This window comes from Ammospiza caudacuta, chromosome 31 (genome assembly GCF_027887145.1).
Source record: "Ammospiza caudacuta isolate bAmmCau1 chromosome 31, bAmmCau1.pri, whole genome shotgun sequence".
In the NCBI taxonomy this organism is placed as follows: domain Eukaryota; kingdom Metazoa; phylum Chordata; class Aves; order Passeriformes; family Passerellidae; genus Ammospiza; species Ammospiza caudacuta.
Genome location: NC_080623.1, coordinates 4,319,399 through 4,336,270, shown reverse-complemented (window position 1 = coordinate 4,336,270; position 16,872 = coordinate 4,319,399). Strand labels below are relative to the sequence as shown.

At 47.3% G+C, this 16,872-nt stretch overlaps 1 protein-coding gene across 1 annotated transcript in view; it reads left to right on the top strand.

The window, feature by feature from the left end:
• Positions 1-457: 457 nt before the first annotated feature.
• Positions 458-16,872, top strand: part of DIP2B (disco interacting protein 2 homolog B) — a 61,675-nt gene continuing 45,260 nt past the window's right edge. Inside the window, exon 1 of the mRNA XM_058822030.1 lies at positions 458-645. Coding sequence (XP_058678013.1) covers positions 564-645 — 82 coding nt within the window. The 5' untranslated portion in view covers positions 458-563. The remainder of the gene's footprint in view (positions 646-16,872) is intronic.

The window sequence follows — 16,872 nt, the reverse complement described above, 5'->3', positions numbered from 1 at the left end:
GGGATCCGAGCCAGGACCGGGATCAGTCACAGAACCGGGAGCTGAACCGGCACTGGGAGCCGAACCGGGATCAGTCCCAGAACCGGCACCAGGAGCCGAACCGGGATCTGTCCCAGGGCCGGGAGCAGAACCGGGCCCGGGATCAGTCCCAGAACCGGGAGCAGAACCGGGCCCGGGATCAGTCCCAGGGCCGGGAGCCGAACCGGGCCCGGGATCAGTCCCGGAACCGGGAGCCGAACCGGGCCCGGGATCAGTCCCGGAACCGGGAGCCGAACCGGAACCGGGAGCCGAACCGGGACCGGGATCAGTCCCAGGGCCGGAAGCAGAACCGGGCCCGGGATCAGTCCCGGAACCGGGAGCCGAACCGGCGCCGGGCTCGGGGCGGCTGCAGCGCGGGGCGGGGCCGCGCGGGGGCGCAGCGGGGCCCGGGGCGCGCGCGCCGCGCGGTCACGTGCCGGCGGCGCCGGGCTCAGCCATGGCGGAGGCTGCGGCCGCTCCCGCTCCCCCCGCGCCCCGCGGCCGCTGAGCCCCGCCGGAGCCGCGCCCGCAGCCCGCCCGCCGCCATGGCCGAGCCCGCGGCCGTGTCCTCGCTGCCCCGCGAGGTCCGCGAGCAGCTGGCCGAGCTGGAGCTGGAGCTCTCGGAAGGTGAGTGAGGAGCGCCCGGAGCCCGGCCGGCCGGCCCGGCCCTGCCCGCGGGGCGCCGCGGAGCCTCCGTGTGAGGGGCCGGGGGTGCCGGGGTGCGAGAAGGGGTCGGGAGTGCCGGGGGTGCGGCGACAGGCTCCGGGCTCTGTGTGAGAGGACCGGGGAGGAGGGAAGGGCCCGGCCGGGGCTGGGGCTGTGTCTCAAGGGAAGGAGCGCTGGGAGCATCCTCTGTGCGGGGCACCCCGAGGAGAACCGGGGAGAACCCCCGGAGGGGCCTCACCTGCCGGGGATGGTGACCTGACCCCCCCTCCCTCCCTCCCTCGGGAGTGTTTTTTTCCTTGTGGCCTCTTTGCCGCGGCTCCCGAGCCGAGGATGCGGAGTGGGAGCGAGAGACCTCGGGACAGGCAGTTCTGGGGCGCGGGAGCCGCAGGAACTTCGGGCACAATAATGACGGCAAACCCGGTGTTATTCCCACTTTCTGAATAAGTTCTTTTGCCATAATCCCTTCAGAGCATGCGCTTTTTGCTGGGGTGTTTTTTTTTTTTTGTTGTTGTTGTTTCCTTTTTTGCATGGGTTTGTCTTTGTTCCCCAGCGTTTAAAATGCTGCTCTCGGTACAGCTTTGTTGTGAATCTCCCTTGTGAAGCCGGAGGGCGAGGGATGAAGCTGAGGCGGAGGGGGAAGGTTGCAGAGCAGGTAGCTCGGATTTGCATCATTTAAATTTTCCTCCCCCCCATCACGGTATGGAGCTTGATGCCAAAATCAGTGGCTTCTCAGGAGGGTTCACTGCATGGCTGGAACAACCAGAGAATCAGAATATCCTGAGTCCCAAGGGACCTTACAATGATCATCCACATCTCTCTTAGCATTAAAAATTAAGAAAAATCAAGTTGCAGGCACATCTTGCTCTGTTTATCCCAGAGCCTACAGTGCATAAAAGAGACTTATTGACTCTTTGGAGATCAGGAATTCACTGTCGGGGTGAGCTGGGGGCTGGCAGCCCCCGCTGCCCACACTGGCACTCAGGGCTGTGCCAGCAGAAAAGGCCATGGCACTGCTTTCCCGACACAGCTGAACCCCTGATGTTGCCTGCCTGGGGCTTTTGTTAGCTCTTTCCCAGATAAACTTTCTGCAGACATTTAACTAAAGTGATAAAACTTTATCTAGTGTTTGCTTTTGGGGACTCCGTGATAACAAAGAATGAGGAATGGCGGTGTTGCTCAAAACGTAACATTAAATAGGTTTTTAAAAGAATTTGTTAAATGTTTTAAGCGTTTGCTTGGATTTTCTGAGGTTTGTTTCTTGTGACACTGAAGGCCCGTTATGATTTGACCCTGTGATAGATTGTACTGCAATTTTAAAAATAAATGAACTCTGTTGCTGGACTGGCTGCTGTGACATCCCACTAATCTTTAACGAGCTGCTCCAATAGCTTCAACTTTGGTGCTACAGAGTGAAGTTTTGTGGGTTATGTAAGTAATTCTCTGAATGTTAAATCCACTGCCCCTTTGTGGGTTTAATACTTGGATTTCTTAATATGCATATCAGGGATTTGTTTGTGCAAATCACTTTTTCCTGTCAAAAAAAACCCACGAGTACAGAGAATTCTGGGTGACTGTGTCCCCAAACTCTTGGGAACATATTTCAGGGGATGTTGTCGCTGAGATAACTGAGCTGTGGGAAGGGGGAGTGAGGTAATGTCATTGTGGAGTTCTTGAAAAATACGCCCTAGTTTGAGGCTTAAGCTGAGGGATTTTGAGGCCTGTGTGTGCATTGTTCAGCTGAATATAACCACGGGCTGTTGACAGTAAACAATATTGAATAGAAGCATTTTATTAAAAATGGCAGCAGGGCTCCATGTGCCACTGCTCAGTTGTTGCTCAGATAAGAACACTTGATGCTTTTTTTTTTGCCACCCCCCTGTTGCAGCTTCGATTGTCACTGACTGTTGACTGTGTGGATATTTCTGTCAGGGTTTTTCTTGCATAGGAACATCCCATTTTTGGGAGAGGAGAGGAGCTGGAGATGGCTCTGTCCTTGATGGATGGTGGGAAAGTGGGGAGTACCTGGCTCAGGTGCTGGGAGCACAAACACTTTGTGTGCTGAGCCTTGCAGTGAATTTTCATCCAGGCATTTGCTGCTGCTAACCACCACAGAGCAGAGAATTTATAACAAAACAGGGGGAAATGTAGTATTCAAACCTTATCTGGCGTTGTGGTTGTGAAAGGTGCTGTGTCAGCAAGCAGCATGCAAAGTGGAGCAGGATTACTTTAATGTATGCTGGAAATAGAAATCAGAGTTTGCAATGGTGAGCCGTGAGTGTTTCTTAAGGAGCAATCCGTGCAGACAGAGCAACAGGACTAATTATACCCCTGGATTATTCCTTTCTGAGCCTTGTGGTCAGCGCAGGGGTAACAGTCATCCCATCCCTGGGTGCAGTGGGAATGTCTGAGCAAAGGAGTGGGACATGGTTCAGAAAACATTAATTGTTCAACTAATTAATTGTTCAATTAATTAATCAACGGAAATTGCATCTTACTCCATGTCTTGGGCCTTGGTGATGGATTTGAGACCAACTCGTTCGTTTCTCAGTGTGCATAAGAATTCATTGTTTTCTGTCAATGTGAAGAGAATTTAAACCTGAGTCTAAACTTAGGGAGAGCTTCCATTCCCTCACAGAAGGGATCAGTGTTGATACCTCTGAGGAAGAATGTTCAAGTAACAATATATCAGCTGAGAATTGGGTCATGGAGCCGTGGGAGAACTGGAACCTGCTCATTACTCATGTTTTCCTTCTTTTTTCACTTTTGGGATATTTTTCTTTCTGGAGCTTTTCTTCATCTGTCAGTGACACCCACATTATGCATCACTAATGATGGGAAGGGCTGTCTTTGTATTTAATCTGTTTCTGTTTGATGAGTGAAAGTGCTGGGGATATTTACTTTGTTTAACTTTAACTTTCCCCCTGTTTTCACACCTCTGTGAGTGTGGCAGCTCAGTGTCACCTTTGGCTTGAGCTGCAGCCCTGAGTGAAGGTGACTTCAGATCCACCACATGATGCTGTTCCTTAGAATGCTCTCAGTGTGTGCTGAAGGGTGCCCAAAACGAGGTAAATGTCTGAATTCATCTCATATTCAGTGAAAAATATTAATATTAAGGCACTTCACCACTGAAGTTTGGGTGTTTTTGCACCTTGGGTGAAACATTCCAGCAGCTCCTCTCACATCAACCTTATCCCAGCTGTTAATGGAGCTGAGAAACTCTGGAATATCCAGACTCAAAGGCTCTAATTAGGCACGTTCAGAGGGTTTGTTCCACACAGGGCACGTCAGTGACTGCCTGAGTGGGGAATGTGCTCTCCTGGAGGTGACAGCAGGGCCCAGCCTGGCTCTGCAGGGGTTAAACACCCACATAAAGAGCTGATTTGGTTTGTGTCACTGTGGTTTCTGCCTTGCCTGGTGTTTCTGACCATAAAGGGGTGAGGAGCCCAGCTGGAGGTACCCAACCATCCAGGGAATTCCACCTTGTAGTAACCAGGAGCTCCTGTGAGCAGCTCAGCCCTTGGAGGTCATTTCAGCCCCTCGTGGGCTCTGTGGCAGGGTTACTCCCTCCTGCCTCGTGGGCAGAAGGAGCTGCTTTCTGTTTGCTTTGCTGGCTGAACACACGTTTGCTGTCTGCTTTGTGACTCGGGTGGGTGTTTCTGGGAATGGCTCCGTGCACCTGGGTCTGTTCCTTTTAAAGCTGATTGTGTCTCGCCGGAGAGCTCTGTCTGCAGAGCAGAGCTTTGTGTGAGGGTTTTCAGAGGAAACAGAAGGATGGTGGCATGCATGGAAAAAGGAGTATCAGCAAAATGGTTTTAACTCAGGACTAAGGCCAGCCAAATGGGATAGAACCTTACTGGAAGAAAACGTGTTGACTCAAGCAAGTGGGTAGAGCCTTTATTTTGTTTGGCTTGGGAATTTCTTACAGAATCAGAGTATTTCTCTGATCTTTTAAAAATTGTGTGTTTCAGGTTGCAATCTTTGATTGCCAGGCGCCTGTCAAAGTAGGTGAGGGCCTTTTTTATAGATTAGGCAGCTGAAGCACAGAATTTAAATTACACAGTCAAAGGAAGTAATTGTCTGAGTAGGGACTGGTTGTATGGATTGTGCTGAGTGAGCAGAAATGTTTCACTTCAGTTTCTTCCCCCACTCAGGGAGGAACTGTGGGCAAAGCACAGAAAAGGTTGAAGAAGAGCTTTATAAACATGAGCAAGTTGGATCTGATCAGCCTGTAGCTAACAGGACTTACAGGTGGTTTTTGTGCATTTATGCAGCATCTCACCCACAAGTCTTGCATTAGGCAAAACCAGCACTGGGAAAGCTTTAATGTTGCTTCCTTAATTTACCTGCAGGACTGGCAGCAGATGGGTCCCGAATCTGCTGAGAAATCTGTGCAGGGCTTTGGTGCAGTCTCTGTGTGCAGGTACAGTGTGAGAGCTTTGAAATGCCCAAAACCTCCTGGAGCTGTCACAGGGAGCTGCCTGTGCTCACCCAGGGATCATCAGCTTGGCTCTACAGAGATCCCAGTAAAGATCCCTCATCTGCTTTCACCGTGGATGAAATTGTATTTTCTTTAGCTTCAGAGCCCAGGAAAAAGTGATGTAAGCACAGAGCACATGGATTCCGTGCAGTGTCTGTGGCACAGGAAAAGGAAATCCAGCTCCAGTCGTGACCAAGAGGAGCAAAGTACCAGATCTATCACCAGTGCAGCAAACAGAAGGTCCACAAGATGATCACAGATTTCTGCTCTGCAGATGGTCAAAGCAGAAGGATTTGAGTGATTAATGGTTTGGAGAGAGGGAGTTAAACACAAATACTGGATGAAATATTTTGGCTACTGTGAGTGGGAGTTGGGTTTACTGTTGGTGCATGATTGAAGCATGTAAACATGGGGAAGGGCAGGAAGGTTTTTGGAGCATCCAGACTGCAATAATAAAAAATACCCAGGAAGGTTAAAGAATGTGCATATTTTTGCGTTGTCCCTTTTATACTTAGGAAATGAGGAGCGAGTTTGGAGCTCTTTTGAAAGCTGCAGCTCTGACCCTTTGCCTTGGGGAGAGGAGGAAATTAGAGGCTTTAGAGAGAGTCCTGCACCTCCTCCCTGGCACTCCTGTGAAGCTTTGCTGCAGTTAGAACCAGTTTCCTCAGCTGGGTGGAGGGGACACCTGCTAGCAGTGGTTCCAGTGTGGATTTTATGAGTGTCAGAGCTCCAGGATGGGTGATGTTTGCCATTCCAGCTGGGTGCCCAGGCTGGCAGTGCTCACCACACCTGCTGGCCTGGCACAGCTGCACTAAAGCATTTGGAGTTTGGTGTCCTAGATAACTGATCTCCAGTTTGCTATTTTAAATGCTGTAGCATGAAATATTGAGTAGGAAATGTGATGGGTGGCAGAGGAGCTGCACAGAGCTGCTGCTCTTCCCAACGTGCAGCAATCCTTGGAGCTCCACGGGGAAGGGCACGTGGAGCACCCCCCGTGTTTCTGGCTCGCTGGTGATGCTGTGGAAAGGGTGATGGTTCCTTCCTGGTTCCCTCTCTCTGATTAGTGTTTGTCATGGAGTTTTCTGTCCGCTGGATTTATCATGTTTATTCAGTGGCAAGTTCCAGGAGCCAAAGAGTGAACTCATGGTGAGCATTCCCCAGGGATGGGCAGAAGTTCCTGTTTGCATTTCTTTCAAATACAATGTGCAGATAATTTCTTAGGATGGTTTTCTTTAAACCATGTGTCTCGGTTATAAAAAGCGTTTCCTGAATCTCTCAGTGACTTGCTCAGTTGCTTTTTTGGACATGGATTCATAGAGAGAGGAATTGAAGCATTTCTCTCTGTTGAGGCTGATTCAATCCATTATTTTTTTTTTTGAGAGCTTGTGAAATCAGGGACAAGTCATCAGACCAGGATGTCTCGTTCTATTAATTAGAATGGAAGACTCTTCCATTTGCACCATGTGTGAGGAAACAGTGATTTATAGCTAACGGATGCTCTGCAGGCAGCAGCATTCCATCTGCTGCACAAATTTTCCCATTGCATTTCATGAAAAGCCTTGGGAGAAGCCTCACACCTGTATTTCTCATCTTGAATCATGTACTGGGTTGTTACTCTTGCCTGATATTTGGAGTAAAATGCCTGTTTCCATCAGTTTGTGTTCTTTTCAAACTTCAAAGCCCAGAGTTTGTGAAACACCACTTGGAGTAAACATAGGCAGGACGTATGTTTAAGTTACACTGAGTTTATACCAAAGATAGTAATGTAATAGTAACATAACTTTCCTTGCTGTGAGCAATCACCTTGTTTTATTTAGTGTAACTTAAGCTGATAAAAAGGAAAAGGAAATAAAAAAACGCTTAAAAGTTTTGGCACTTCTCTGCCAACATAAACTCTTTCTAATTCTTGTTGACTTGAGAATTGCTGATGCAAACTAGGTCTTCCTGAATTCCAGAGGGATGGGAGCCCACAGAGCCTACAGGGCATCCATTAATACATTTTATGGACCCAGGATTCCAGTTCCTGCCTGAGTGATCGGTGACAGAATTGTTCCCCAGCAGTCAGGCAACCTGCTTTCACCAGCTCCGTGTCCCTAGGGAGCAAAAACAACCAGGAGAATTGTATCCCTGCCTGATAAAATTAGGTCTTCTGTAATCTCCCTCGGAACAGCCGGATGGCTGGCTGCCTTGAAAAACATATGTTTTAATGCAGGAATAATGCATTCCATTTAGGATGGCTGGAGCCGTGGGAGCTGGGCGACTGAGGGCATGGAGAGCTCCCATTTTGCCTCTGGGATCAGGACTAATGTCAGACATCAGGTCTAGAGTGCAGCAGTGCAAAAGAATTGTTTGGGATGTTTTTCCTGTCTTTTGCTCTTAGGAGGGATGTTGTTCCTGTGGCTTAGTCCTAAAAGAGTTGGACAAGTGAGGCTTTTATTGGAGATAAACTGCAAAGATGAGTCAGTGTTTGTATTCCTGGATTTCAGCTCACTGCATTAAGAAATTTACTTGGGAATAGCAACACTGGTGTTCCTCTAAGACAGGTTTATAATTCATTTCTCTGAGAGCAGCACAGGTAACTTTGGGAGGAAATCCTGTTTTATCCCCTTCCCGGGGGAAACCCCTGATGCACACACAATGCTGTGTGTGTAGGACAAGCCAGGGGAGATTTTGGAAGTGTGAGGTTTGGAATGTACGAGCAAGGTAAGTTCTGATGGGACACTTGGTTGGCCATAAATTGGAAGGATGTGATCCAAGAGGGAATGATACAGCAGAAAAGGTCGAGGGCTGGAGGATTTGGTTTCAGGCCCTGTCCCTGTGTGTGATTCCAGAAAGGGCTGTCAGGTGAGGACGTGCTTGAAGGAGGTTCGTGTTTCCTTTAATGCATCAGCTCCTCATTTTGGGTGCTAATTAACCAAGGAGGAGCCATTTCAGTTTGAAGCACCTTTTCTGGAAATGCTGTGGTTTGCTCCCAGAGAGCATCCCAGGGTACATCAGGGTGGCCTGATACACCTGCCTGCTTTCCCTGCTGCTTGCATCTCTAGCATCAACTTTCCCTGTCATTTTAAGTGTGCACTTCTCTGTGATCCCAGAGAGGAGCTGACCAGCCAAAAGGAGCCCCCAGGAGGGGAAGGAGGCTTTGAAGTTTTGTGCTCCCTTTCTAGCAAGAGCTAAGAGCTGAGTTAACAGCTGTCCAAGGTCACTCTGGGCCACTCCTGCTCTGACATTCCTGCTCACAATGTGCATTGTCACCGGGGTGAGGACAAGGAGAGTTCCTCCCAGGAGCTGGGAGGTGACATGGCAAATTCCAGGCTGTGATTATTCAGCCTGTGATGGAGAGTGGGGTCAGGGAGTCAGGTGATCAGAGCTGGAGATAAAAGTCCCTGATCCTCTGCGGTGCTGGTGGAGAATAAACAGATCTGCAGTTATTAAGCTGTGCAGCCTTTTTTTCCCCCCTTAATTGAATACAAGTGGAAAATGCCTATTAAAGGTGCTCCATTTCTGGCATTCAGGAGATTGCTGTGTGTCCCATGGGTGCTGCAGCAAGGTCCTGATGGTGTCTGCAGGGCTGCTCGTGGTGTGAGATGAGGAAATGAGAGAAGTTTGCTTCAGATGTGCTGCATCTCCAGGCTGCAGAGAAGCTCCTCTGTTCTGCTGTGTGTCCTCAGGAGCTGCACCCCAGGTTTCATAACAAAGCCCTTGGCACAGCGTTGGCTCAGGCTGCTCTCACCTCTTGGCACCTCACTCTTCCCATCTCAGGGAGCTCAGGTGCTGCAGCTCTGCTGAAAGCTGTGAACTTTGGCAAGCTGGAGAGGGCACGGGATGAAACCTTTAGGAATCCGAGCTGTATTTCCTAAGAAAACACCAAACTTTTCACTGTGTTTCACGAGCAGTGAAAGAACCAAATTATAAATAATTTTGAGACAGTTTTTGGGGGCTTTTGTGTCAATCCTGGCAAAACACTGAACATGAGACTGAAGCCTCTTGTGTTACAAAAAGGAGATCTCTGAATAGTTAAGTGCTCATGTGTAAATGTTTTTTGAGACTGAGACCTGTGTTTATTCTTAGGGCAGAAACTTTAAGTGATCCCTTGTGGATTAAAAAAAGAACAATTCTCATTGTAATTGGAATGAAAACCTCCATTCTTACGCAATTTGGGGTTGGAATTTGCTGCAGTGAAAAGGGGGAAGTATTGTTATTTTGAGTTCCCAGGCAGGAAGGGGGGGAGATGCACAGGGTGAGGTGAGCAGCTCGGACACAGAGCAGGGGACATCAGAATTTGGTGGCTGAGATGTTGTCACTCACACTGTGACATGTCCAGTCTGATTAGCAGGGAGTGGATATCTCACCTGCATGTTCAGGAAGCTTTTTCATGATGGTGATGGTCAGGTTTATATCATGTTTGAACATGATATAAACCCACTGTATTTGTGAGATTTCTCCTCTCTGCTTTAAATTTTCCAAGTCCTCCTTGAAGATGTCCTGATTTTAAAAAATCTTGTGGTGCAGAAAGAAGTCAATTAGTGAGTCCCAAATAGGGAGAATTGTGGATGAAGGCGAAGCAAATGAGTCAGATATAAATAATCCTATTATGTCTTGGCTGCAGCCACACCTAGAAACCTTGAGCAAACATTTCTGTGTAGTTATTCCTGTGTTTGATACACTTTACTTGTTAAGTCCTGTTTTAAAATTGCAGCGTGTAAAAATTGTGTAGGGCCAGTTGCCATTAATGTTAAAGAATTTTGGGAACATTGTTTTAGGCATTTTGACCAGAAGCACAGAGACCTGAGTTAATTAGCTCTCATATTTCCCCAAAATCAGAAAAATCTATAACCTTGGAGCTGGTGTTGCCTTGCAGGGCTTTCAAGGCAGTTCTTTTTGCAGTAGGCCTTCAAAAAAATCTCTGGCAAGAGCAAACAGGAAGCTGTAATTACCCTTTGCCTTTTGTGTATCAAATCCCTGTTCATTGGACAGAGCTTTGGTAAAACACTTTTAGAAGTAGCTGCTTGTAGCATGGAAGCTGCAAGGAAAAGCATTTGGATCCAGCTAAGTCATACCTGATGTTCCTGTGATTCCTGTCCTGTCTTAGGGGGTAATTACTCACCTCATGGTGTGGGTCTCCTCTCTTTCATGGTGGATAAGCTGATTTTTAATAAATCTGAACAAAGCTGTTTTTCCAGGTGTGACTTTAGGAAAAAAAGCACATTTGGACCTTTCTCCTCCCTGATTCCAATTCCTCTGTTGTAGCTCCTGTACAGGGAGGCCTGAAATCTCCCTGTTACCTGTGGCTGCTGCTGATTCCAGTGGGTTAGTACCAGAGTCAGGGTTTGGATTTTGGTTCCTGTCCAAAAATGTTCCATTTGCATTTTCCATTTGCACTGTTCTCCTGTACTGCCTGCTCTCCTTTGGGCTTTCTCCTGAGAAATGGGATCCAGGGATTTGTCCTGCACACCACAATCCTTCCCTGCAGGATTCCCGTTCCTTCAGGGATCCTGTTCACTTCCCTGTGATGATTCCTGGGGTTGAACCCCATGGGAAATGACAGATGGAAATCAAGGTTCACATACTGGAAGCTCTCAGGGATGTATTTATGGAGGCTCACACTCATCAACGTTGAGTCTGCAGCAAAGGTGACGTTTCCTCTTTTTCACCTTCCAGGTGTTTAATTGGATTCAGCAAAGCACAAGGGAGGGAGACACAACATAAGGGGATGATGGTCATAAAAACGTTCTCCAGGATGCCATAACTTGGCCTCTTCTCCTAGAAAAGTAATTACTTGTTTATGTATGACAGAAGACCTTCCTGGGAATGTTTAAAATGACAGACCAAGTGAAATGGTGTGAGCACAGAGCACTGCAGGCTCCAGCAGATGATTTGGGCAGAAGGATAAAAGGAGAGTTGGCTGGAGAACTGGAGAAGGAGAAAATGGTCTTCTCTGAGAGTTGAGTTTGGCTTCAGGTTGTGGAGGATCTCACCCTAGCTGGGTTTGGATGCAGGTGCAAAGAAATTCACAGTATTGCAAGTGGAGTGCTTGATACCATGAGAGCAGTCTGTAAAATAGTCCAAGAAAGGGAGAAGGAAGGGAAGTAGCAAAGTAGAGAGACCTGGGAAATGTCAGAGCTGGTTTTTCTCTAATTCTGCTGTCAGGAAGAGCTATTTCAGAACAGTTTTCTGTGGGTGAAGTGTGACAAGAAGTCCCCAAGAGGTACTGTCACTCTGGGGTAAGCTGCAGTCCTTGGATTCTTTCCACCACTCAAAGAGAACGTTTGAAGCTGTTTCATGGATCCTTAGTTGAAAGGTGCTTTTCTGCTCCTTCAGCACATTCTGCCCCGAGCAGCTGCAGCCAGATCTGTGTCTTAACTCACTAAACCAGTTAATGGTGGAGCTCTGAGCACATTGTCTGCTGTCTGCTGTGACATTGCTGGGCATGCCAGCAAGAAGGACTGTGCTGGCTGTTCCAGGGAGTTCCCTCGCCCAGGGGAAAAGCTGACTTGGGTTTCCTGTGCTGTCCTTTGCCTCTGATTGTGCAGGGTGTGAATTCAAAGCCACCCCTCCTTATCTGTGCATGGAAGCACATCTGAGGAGGAAGAAGGCAGCGAGGCCGGGCAATGTGCCAACTGCTCCAAGCCTTTGTTAGAGAGTAAAGGAAACCTGAGTCCGCTCAGGCACTGCTGCATCCCCAGGCCCTTCCTTGGCCCCTGTGGGAGGGAGGTGAGGCCTTGAAGTGATCACACACTTCTGCACGTCAGTGTCCATTAGCTCTCAGGGCCCTGGTGGTGTTTGAATTCGAACATCTTGTGTTGAATTCTCAGGATTTTCCTCCTGTCAGAAACCAGACCATGGAGAAGGATCTTGTGCATGGAACTGGTTCCCTCTGGGACACCTGGGCCCACCTGTGACCTCCCTGTGCTCCCAGGGCAGGGCTGGTCAGGCTGCCTTGGCTCTGGGGTAGCTGCCTCTGGGATGTCCTGGTTTCTCCATGTGATAAATTCCTCATTCTCAGCTTGCTGCATGCAGAAATAAAAAGGAGAGACAAGCTCAAGTATCAAAATAAATGTCAATTTTAAACAAGTGCAACCAAGCAAATTAAAAATGGGCAAGATTTCATGTTGGGATCTTTACTGTTCCTTTTCCTCTGCATGAAAAGAAGATTTTGGAGTGATTTATGCCAGGCTTCTCAGCACTGTCTGTCAGTTGAGCGGTTGATTTTGACAAGCTGCACTTCTGGGCCAGGTTTTTATTGGGTTTTTTTTTTTTTTTTTTCTCCTTTTAGAGCTTTTAACATGAAATATTCAATCCTGCCCTGTGCACAGCACAACTGATTCAGGTATCACACTTCAGAGAGCTGTGACCACAGTGTTGGGTTGTGAGCACATCCTGCATTTGTGGCTTCTGTGTGGTTGTGTATTTTCGTGGAATTGGGGGCCACCTGCCTGTGACCTGGCAGTCCTAGGAGGAATTTTGTTGTGTCTTCTCCAGCAGAATTAGGGCTGGAGAAAACAGCTCTGCAGAGTTTCCTGGGTCCATCTGAGGCACTGCAGCCTGCAGGTGTTGTTATGGATGCTCAGACTATCTGTCACTGCAGGTCAGTGCTGTGTTCAGTAGGAAAATCTCAGCTGGGATTCTCCAAGGAATTAATTTTGTTTCTGCGTTTTTTTCTACAGTTCTGTGTTGTGCTTGTAGAATCCCAGTGCTAAAAAAGAAATAATCCTGTGCAAGCAATGTTGGAGAGAAGTGCTTGTTTTATTTCCCAAACATCATCATTTCTCTTGAGAGACTGTTACGTGTGGCATGAATTTTACTTCTGTGAAACACAGGGAGTCAGCAGAGAAGTCTTGGAGAACAAATTGGAGGGCAAGGATCCAATCCGGAGCTATGTCCACAGTCCTTCTCTTTCAGAGGTTTTTGCTTAATTGCAGATTTTCTATTTGGTTGTTAATCCTTTAGTTTCTCTTTCTTGGCAGAATATCCCATCTTAAATTATTACTGTCAACACGTCCTTAGCCCTTCCTGCCCCTCCACCCCCTAATTGTGAGTGCTGTCTGTGGTGCTTTGCTTTGCTGTAAAAGGCTGTGGTGTTTGCAGCTGAAAGCAAAGCCTGCTGTGAATTTCATATTTTATCCAAAAGACACAAGCAGCTCCCCATTAATATTATTACATTGACACCCTGGTTTTATAAACAGAGGAATGTTCTGTGGAATGGTTGTTATCCTGTGATTATGGCTCCATTAGGCACAGGAACAGATGGTTCCTGTCCAAGTACTTTTTATGTTGTCATTTCTAGCAGGAATAAAAGGGAATGTTGAATTTTCATCTCTTCAGTGGTGAGGCTGAAAAGGTCACATAGGCTGTGGTGGAGGAACTTGTATTAAAGTGAGGTTGAGAGACCAAGTAGGAGATGAAGTGGAATCATGGAATGGTTTTGGAAGGGGCCTTAAAGCTCATCTCATTCCACCCTGCTGCCATGGACACCTTCCACTCTCCAAGGCCTGTCCAGACCGGCCTTGGACACTTCCAGGGGTGGGGAATGGTGTGGAATAGACTGGAGCAAGACAGAGCACGTGGCTGCTGGAATGGGCTGTAGGTCAGTGGAGCAAGGCCGCAATTAGGGTGATCCTCAGATGGGCAAACCACCAGGTTGTGTAGGATCTCCAGGATTGGAACAGATGGGGTCCTCAGATGGACAAACCACTGTGTTGTGTAGGATCTCCAGGTTTGGAAGAGATGAGGTCCTCAGATGGACAAACCACTGTGTTGTGTAGGATCTCCAGGTTTGGAAGAGATGAGGTCCTCAGATGGACAAACCACTGTGTTGTGTAGGATCTCCAGGTTTGGAAGAATTGGGGCCCTCAGATGGACAAACCACTGTGTTGTGTAGGATCTCCAGGTTGTGTAGGATCTCCAGGTTTGGAAGAGTTGGGGCCCTCAGATGGACAAACCACCGTGTTGTGTAGGATCTCCAGGTTTAGAACAGATGGGTCCTCAGATGGACAAACCACCAGGTTGTGTAGGATCTCCATGTTGTGTAGGATCTCCAGGTTTGGAGGAGGTGGAGCTCCTGCAGCGATGGAGAGGGAAGGGCCTGGAAGGTCCCTGCCTTCCTCAGCAGCCTGGACAGAGGTGGAATTAGGCCACAGATGTCCAGGAACTCTGCCAGGGTCCCATGAGGAGCTGAAGCAGCAGCTTTGCCCTGGGCACCCGTGTCCATCCGTGGCCTCCATCCTGCCTTTTCATCAGGGTGATGTGGAACTGAGCCCCTCAGGGTCCCCACAAATGACTGACAAGTCTGATTCCATACCCTCTGCAATTCGTACCTTGCTTTTTCAGGTCATGCGTTTGTTTTGTCTCTTTTTTTGTAGGTTTGGGGTTTTTTCTTGGATATTTTAGAGTTGTGTGTTAAATTCTGCTCTGTCCATGCCTAGAGAGAATTTAGCTGGCAGGATTTTTTCCTGTTGTGAGAACCAGAGAGTTCAAAGCTGGGATTCTCTTTTCAATGAGTAAGTTGGAGGATTTACCTGTCTTTTTGCATCATAATAAACCCAAGCTAATTCTGTGGAATTAAGTGCTAATGAGAAATAAGGCAATAAAGTTTAGTTTGTTATTGAAAGTAATTCTGCTTCCACCTTGGAGAGACAATGGCTATTGCTGAGAGAAACTGCACAGTCACCTTTGCTTGGAATTCAATGCAGAACGGAAAATTAAAATATGATCTCACTCTCATTAAAATTAAGTAATTGATTTCACCATTCAATTCCAAGATTTTTTAGGAGCTTTTGACCAATCTTTTCAGGTTGTTATTAAAACTTGAATATCCCAACCAGGGATCCTTAAATTGGAGGAAATGGGGGACGTTCTCTGTTAGGTAACAGAGAGGTAAGGGAGCATCTCAGGAAAATCCCCAAGTGAAAAATTCAGCCCTGAACTCCCAAATGCTGGGTCCTTCTCCTTCATGGAGATTCCAGCTCAGGAAATCTTTCATCTCTTGCTCTGGGCTACAGAGCTGGAGTGGTGGAGACTCTGGCTTTCGTGCTGGCTTCATCATTTTCAGAGTATGAATTTTTAATTTAGGCTTCTTAAGGCTTTTAGCAGATTTATCAGGCTGCTTCCTGTGGTGGTGTATGTGAGGACAACTGGAGAAAACATTTGGATTCGCTTACAGTATGGAAATAGGGTTTATTTGTTTTGATTTATTACTGAAATACTTTTAAGAAGCTCATCTTGTTCTGTGAGTAACTTCCCCATAATCTTAAGCAGAAAACAGAACCAGCAGTTCTTACTTTCCCAGTGCCAAGCAGTGTTTTGGTGACAGTGTCCAGCTTTTACTTGGTTAGGGCTGAAATCTGTTTATACTGCTACGTGGTTAGAAGTTTATATAAATATTTCATCATTTTGGACCCGTTTTTACAATAAGCTTGATCTTGGAGGGATTGCACCTTGTTAGTGCAAATACACCATGGAATTTTTGCCTGTTATAAGACATAAAATTCTTTTCCAAATTCATGATATTCTGGTCAAATGAACAGAGCAGGACATGAGGACAGGTCTGGTTGCCTTTCAGCACGTGAGAGCCCCTTTTGTTTGCGTTCTTTTAATTTTTGTCAAGTTGCTGACTGTGTGTTCTTAAATAATCCTGCTGATTTCTCCATACTTCCTTCCCTCTACGAGCGAGACATTTGAGAAATCAGTTTATTTAAATTGGAAGAGGAGATATTGCCCCCTGAGAGAGGCAGAGGGAGGAAAATTCTGTCAGAAGTAGCTGTGGATTTGGAGATGGCTGGTGAATAAGATCTTTTTTACTTTTAGGCCTGTTTATATTGGTTCAGGGTCCACTGGTGGCAGTGTGGAAGGGATATATGTCCTCCTAGTTTTGTGAAAATATGGTTTGACTGTGATAGAGAGAGAGAGAGAGAGAGAGAGAGAGAGATGGATGGATGGATGGATGGATGGATGGATAGATAGATAGATAGATAGATAGATAGATAGATAGATAGATAGATAGCAAGAAAATTCCATGTGAGAGGATGTTTGTGATTGGAACAACAGAAATATTGGGGTGATATTACAATATCCTGTGTAACAAGGGCAGTAAATTGACTGTGCCTTCTCTTTATGGTAAAAAGGTATTTTTTTCTATTTAAAAAGGCCATTTTGCAGCAAAAACTGGATGTCATTCATTTTAAAGAACTATTAATGTGCTTTATTAATTAGGCTATGCTGGGAGAAAAGTCTCTTCTCCCCTGCAGTGACTTTGGGGTGGGTTTGGGTTCTCTTTCCTCTGACTTTGGCTCGTTGTTTTGATCTTCCACGCAGCTTAAAGGCTTTCACATGAGCAGGATCTCGCCACATCCTGCTCTGCAGCAGGAACAAAGCTCTGCTGGAGCAGACATTGACTCTGCCCAAGGAGCCCTGAACAGAAGTCACCCCTCTCGTGATCTCTCTTGCACAGAGCGTTGCAGCTGACAGGATAATGGGGTTGTTTAGGCCTGCTGGTGTCGTGCCAACAGGGTTTCCTCAGCAGTGCCATTCTTTAAGGAGCTGTGGATGCTGATGTAAACACGACTGAAGGCTTCACACAGCCCGGGCCGAGCGCAGGGCCTGGAATCTGCTGCTCATGCCATGCTGTGCAGGACATTTTTCTTCTGCTCTGTCTATTTAAATCTGCTTTCCCAGGCTCGTAGCCAGCTTGAATGGGTTGTTGTGCTGTTGGGTGC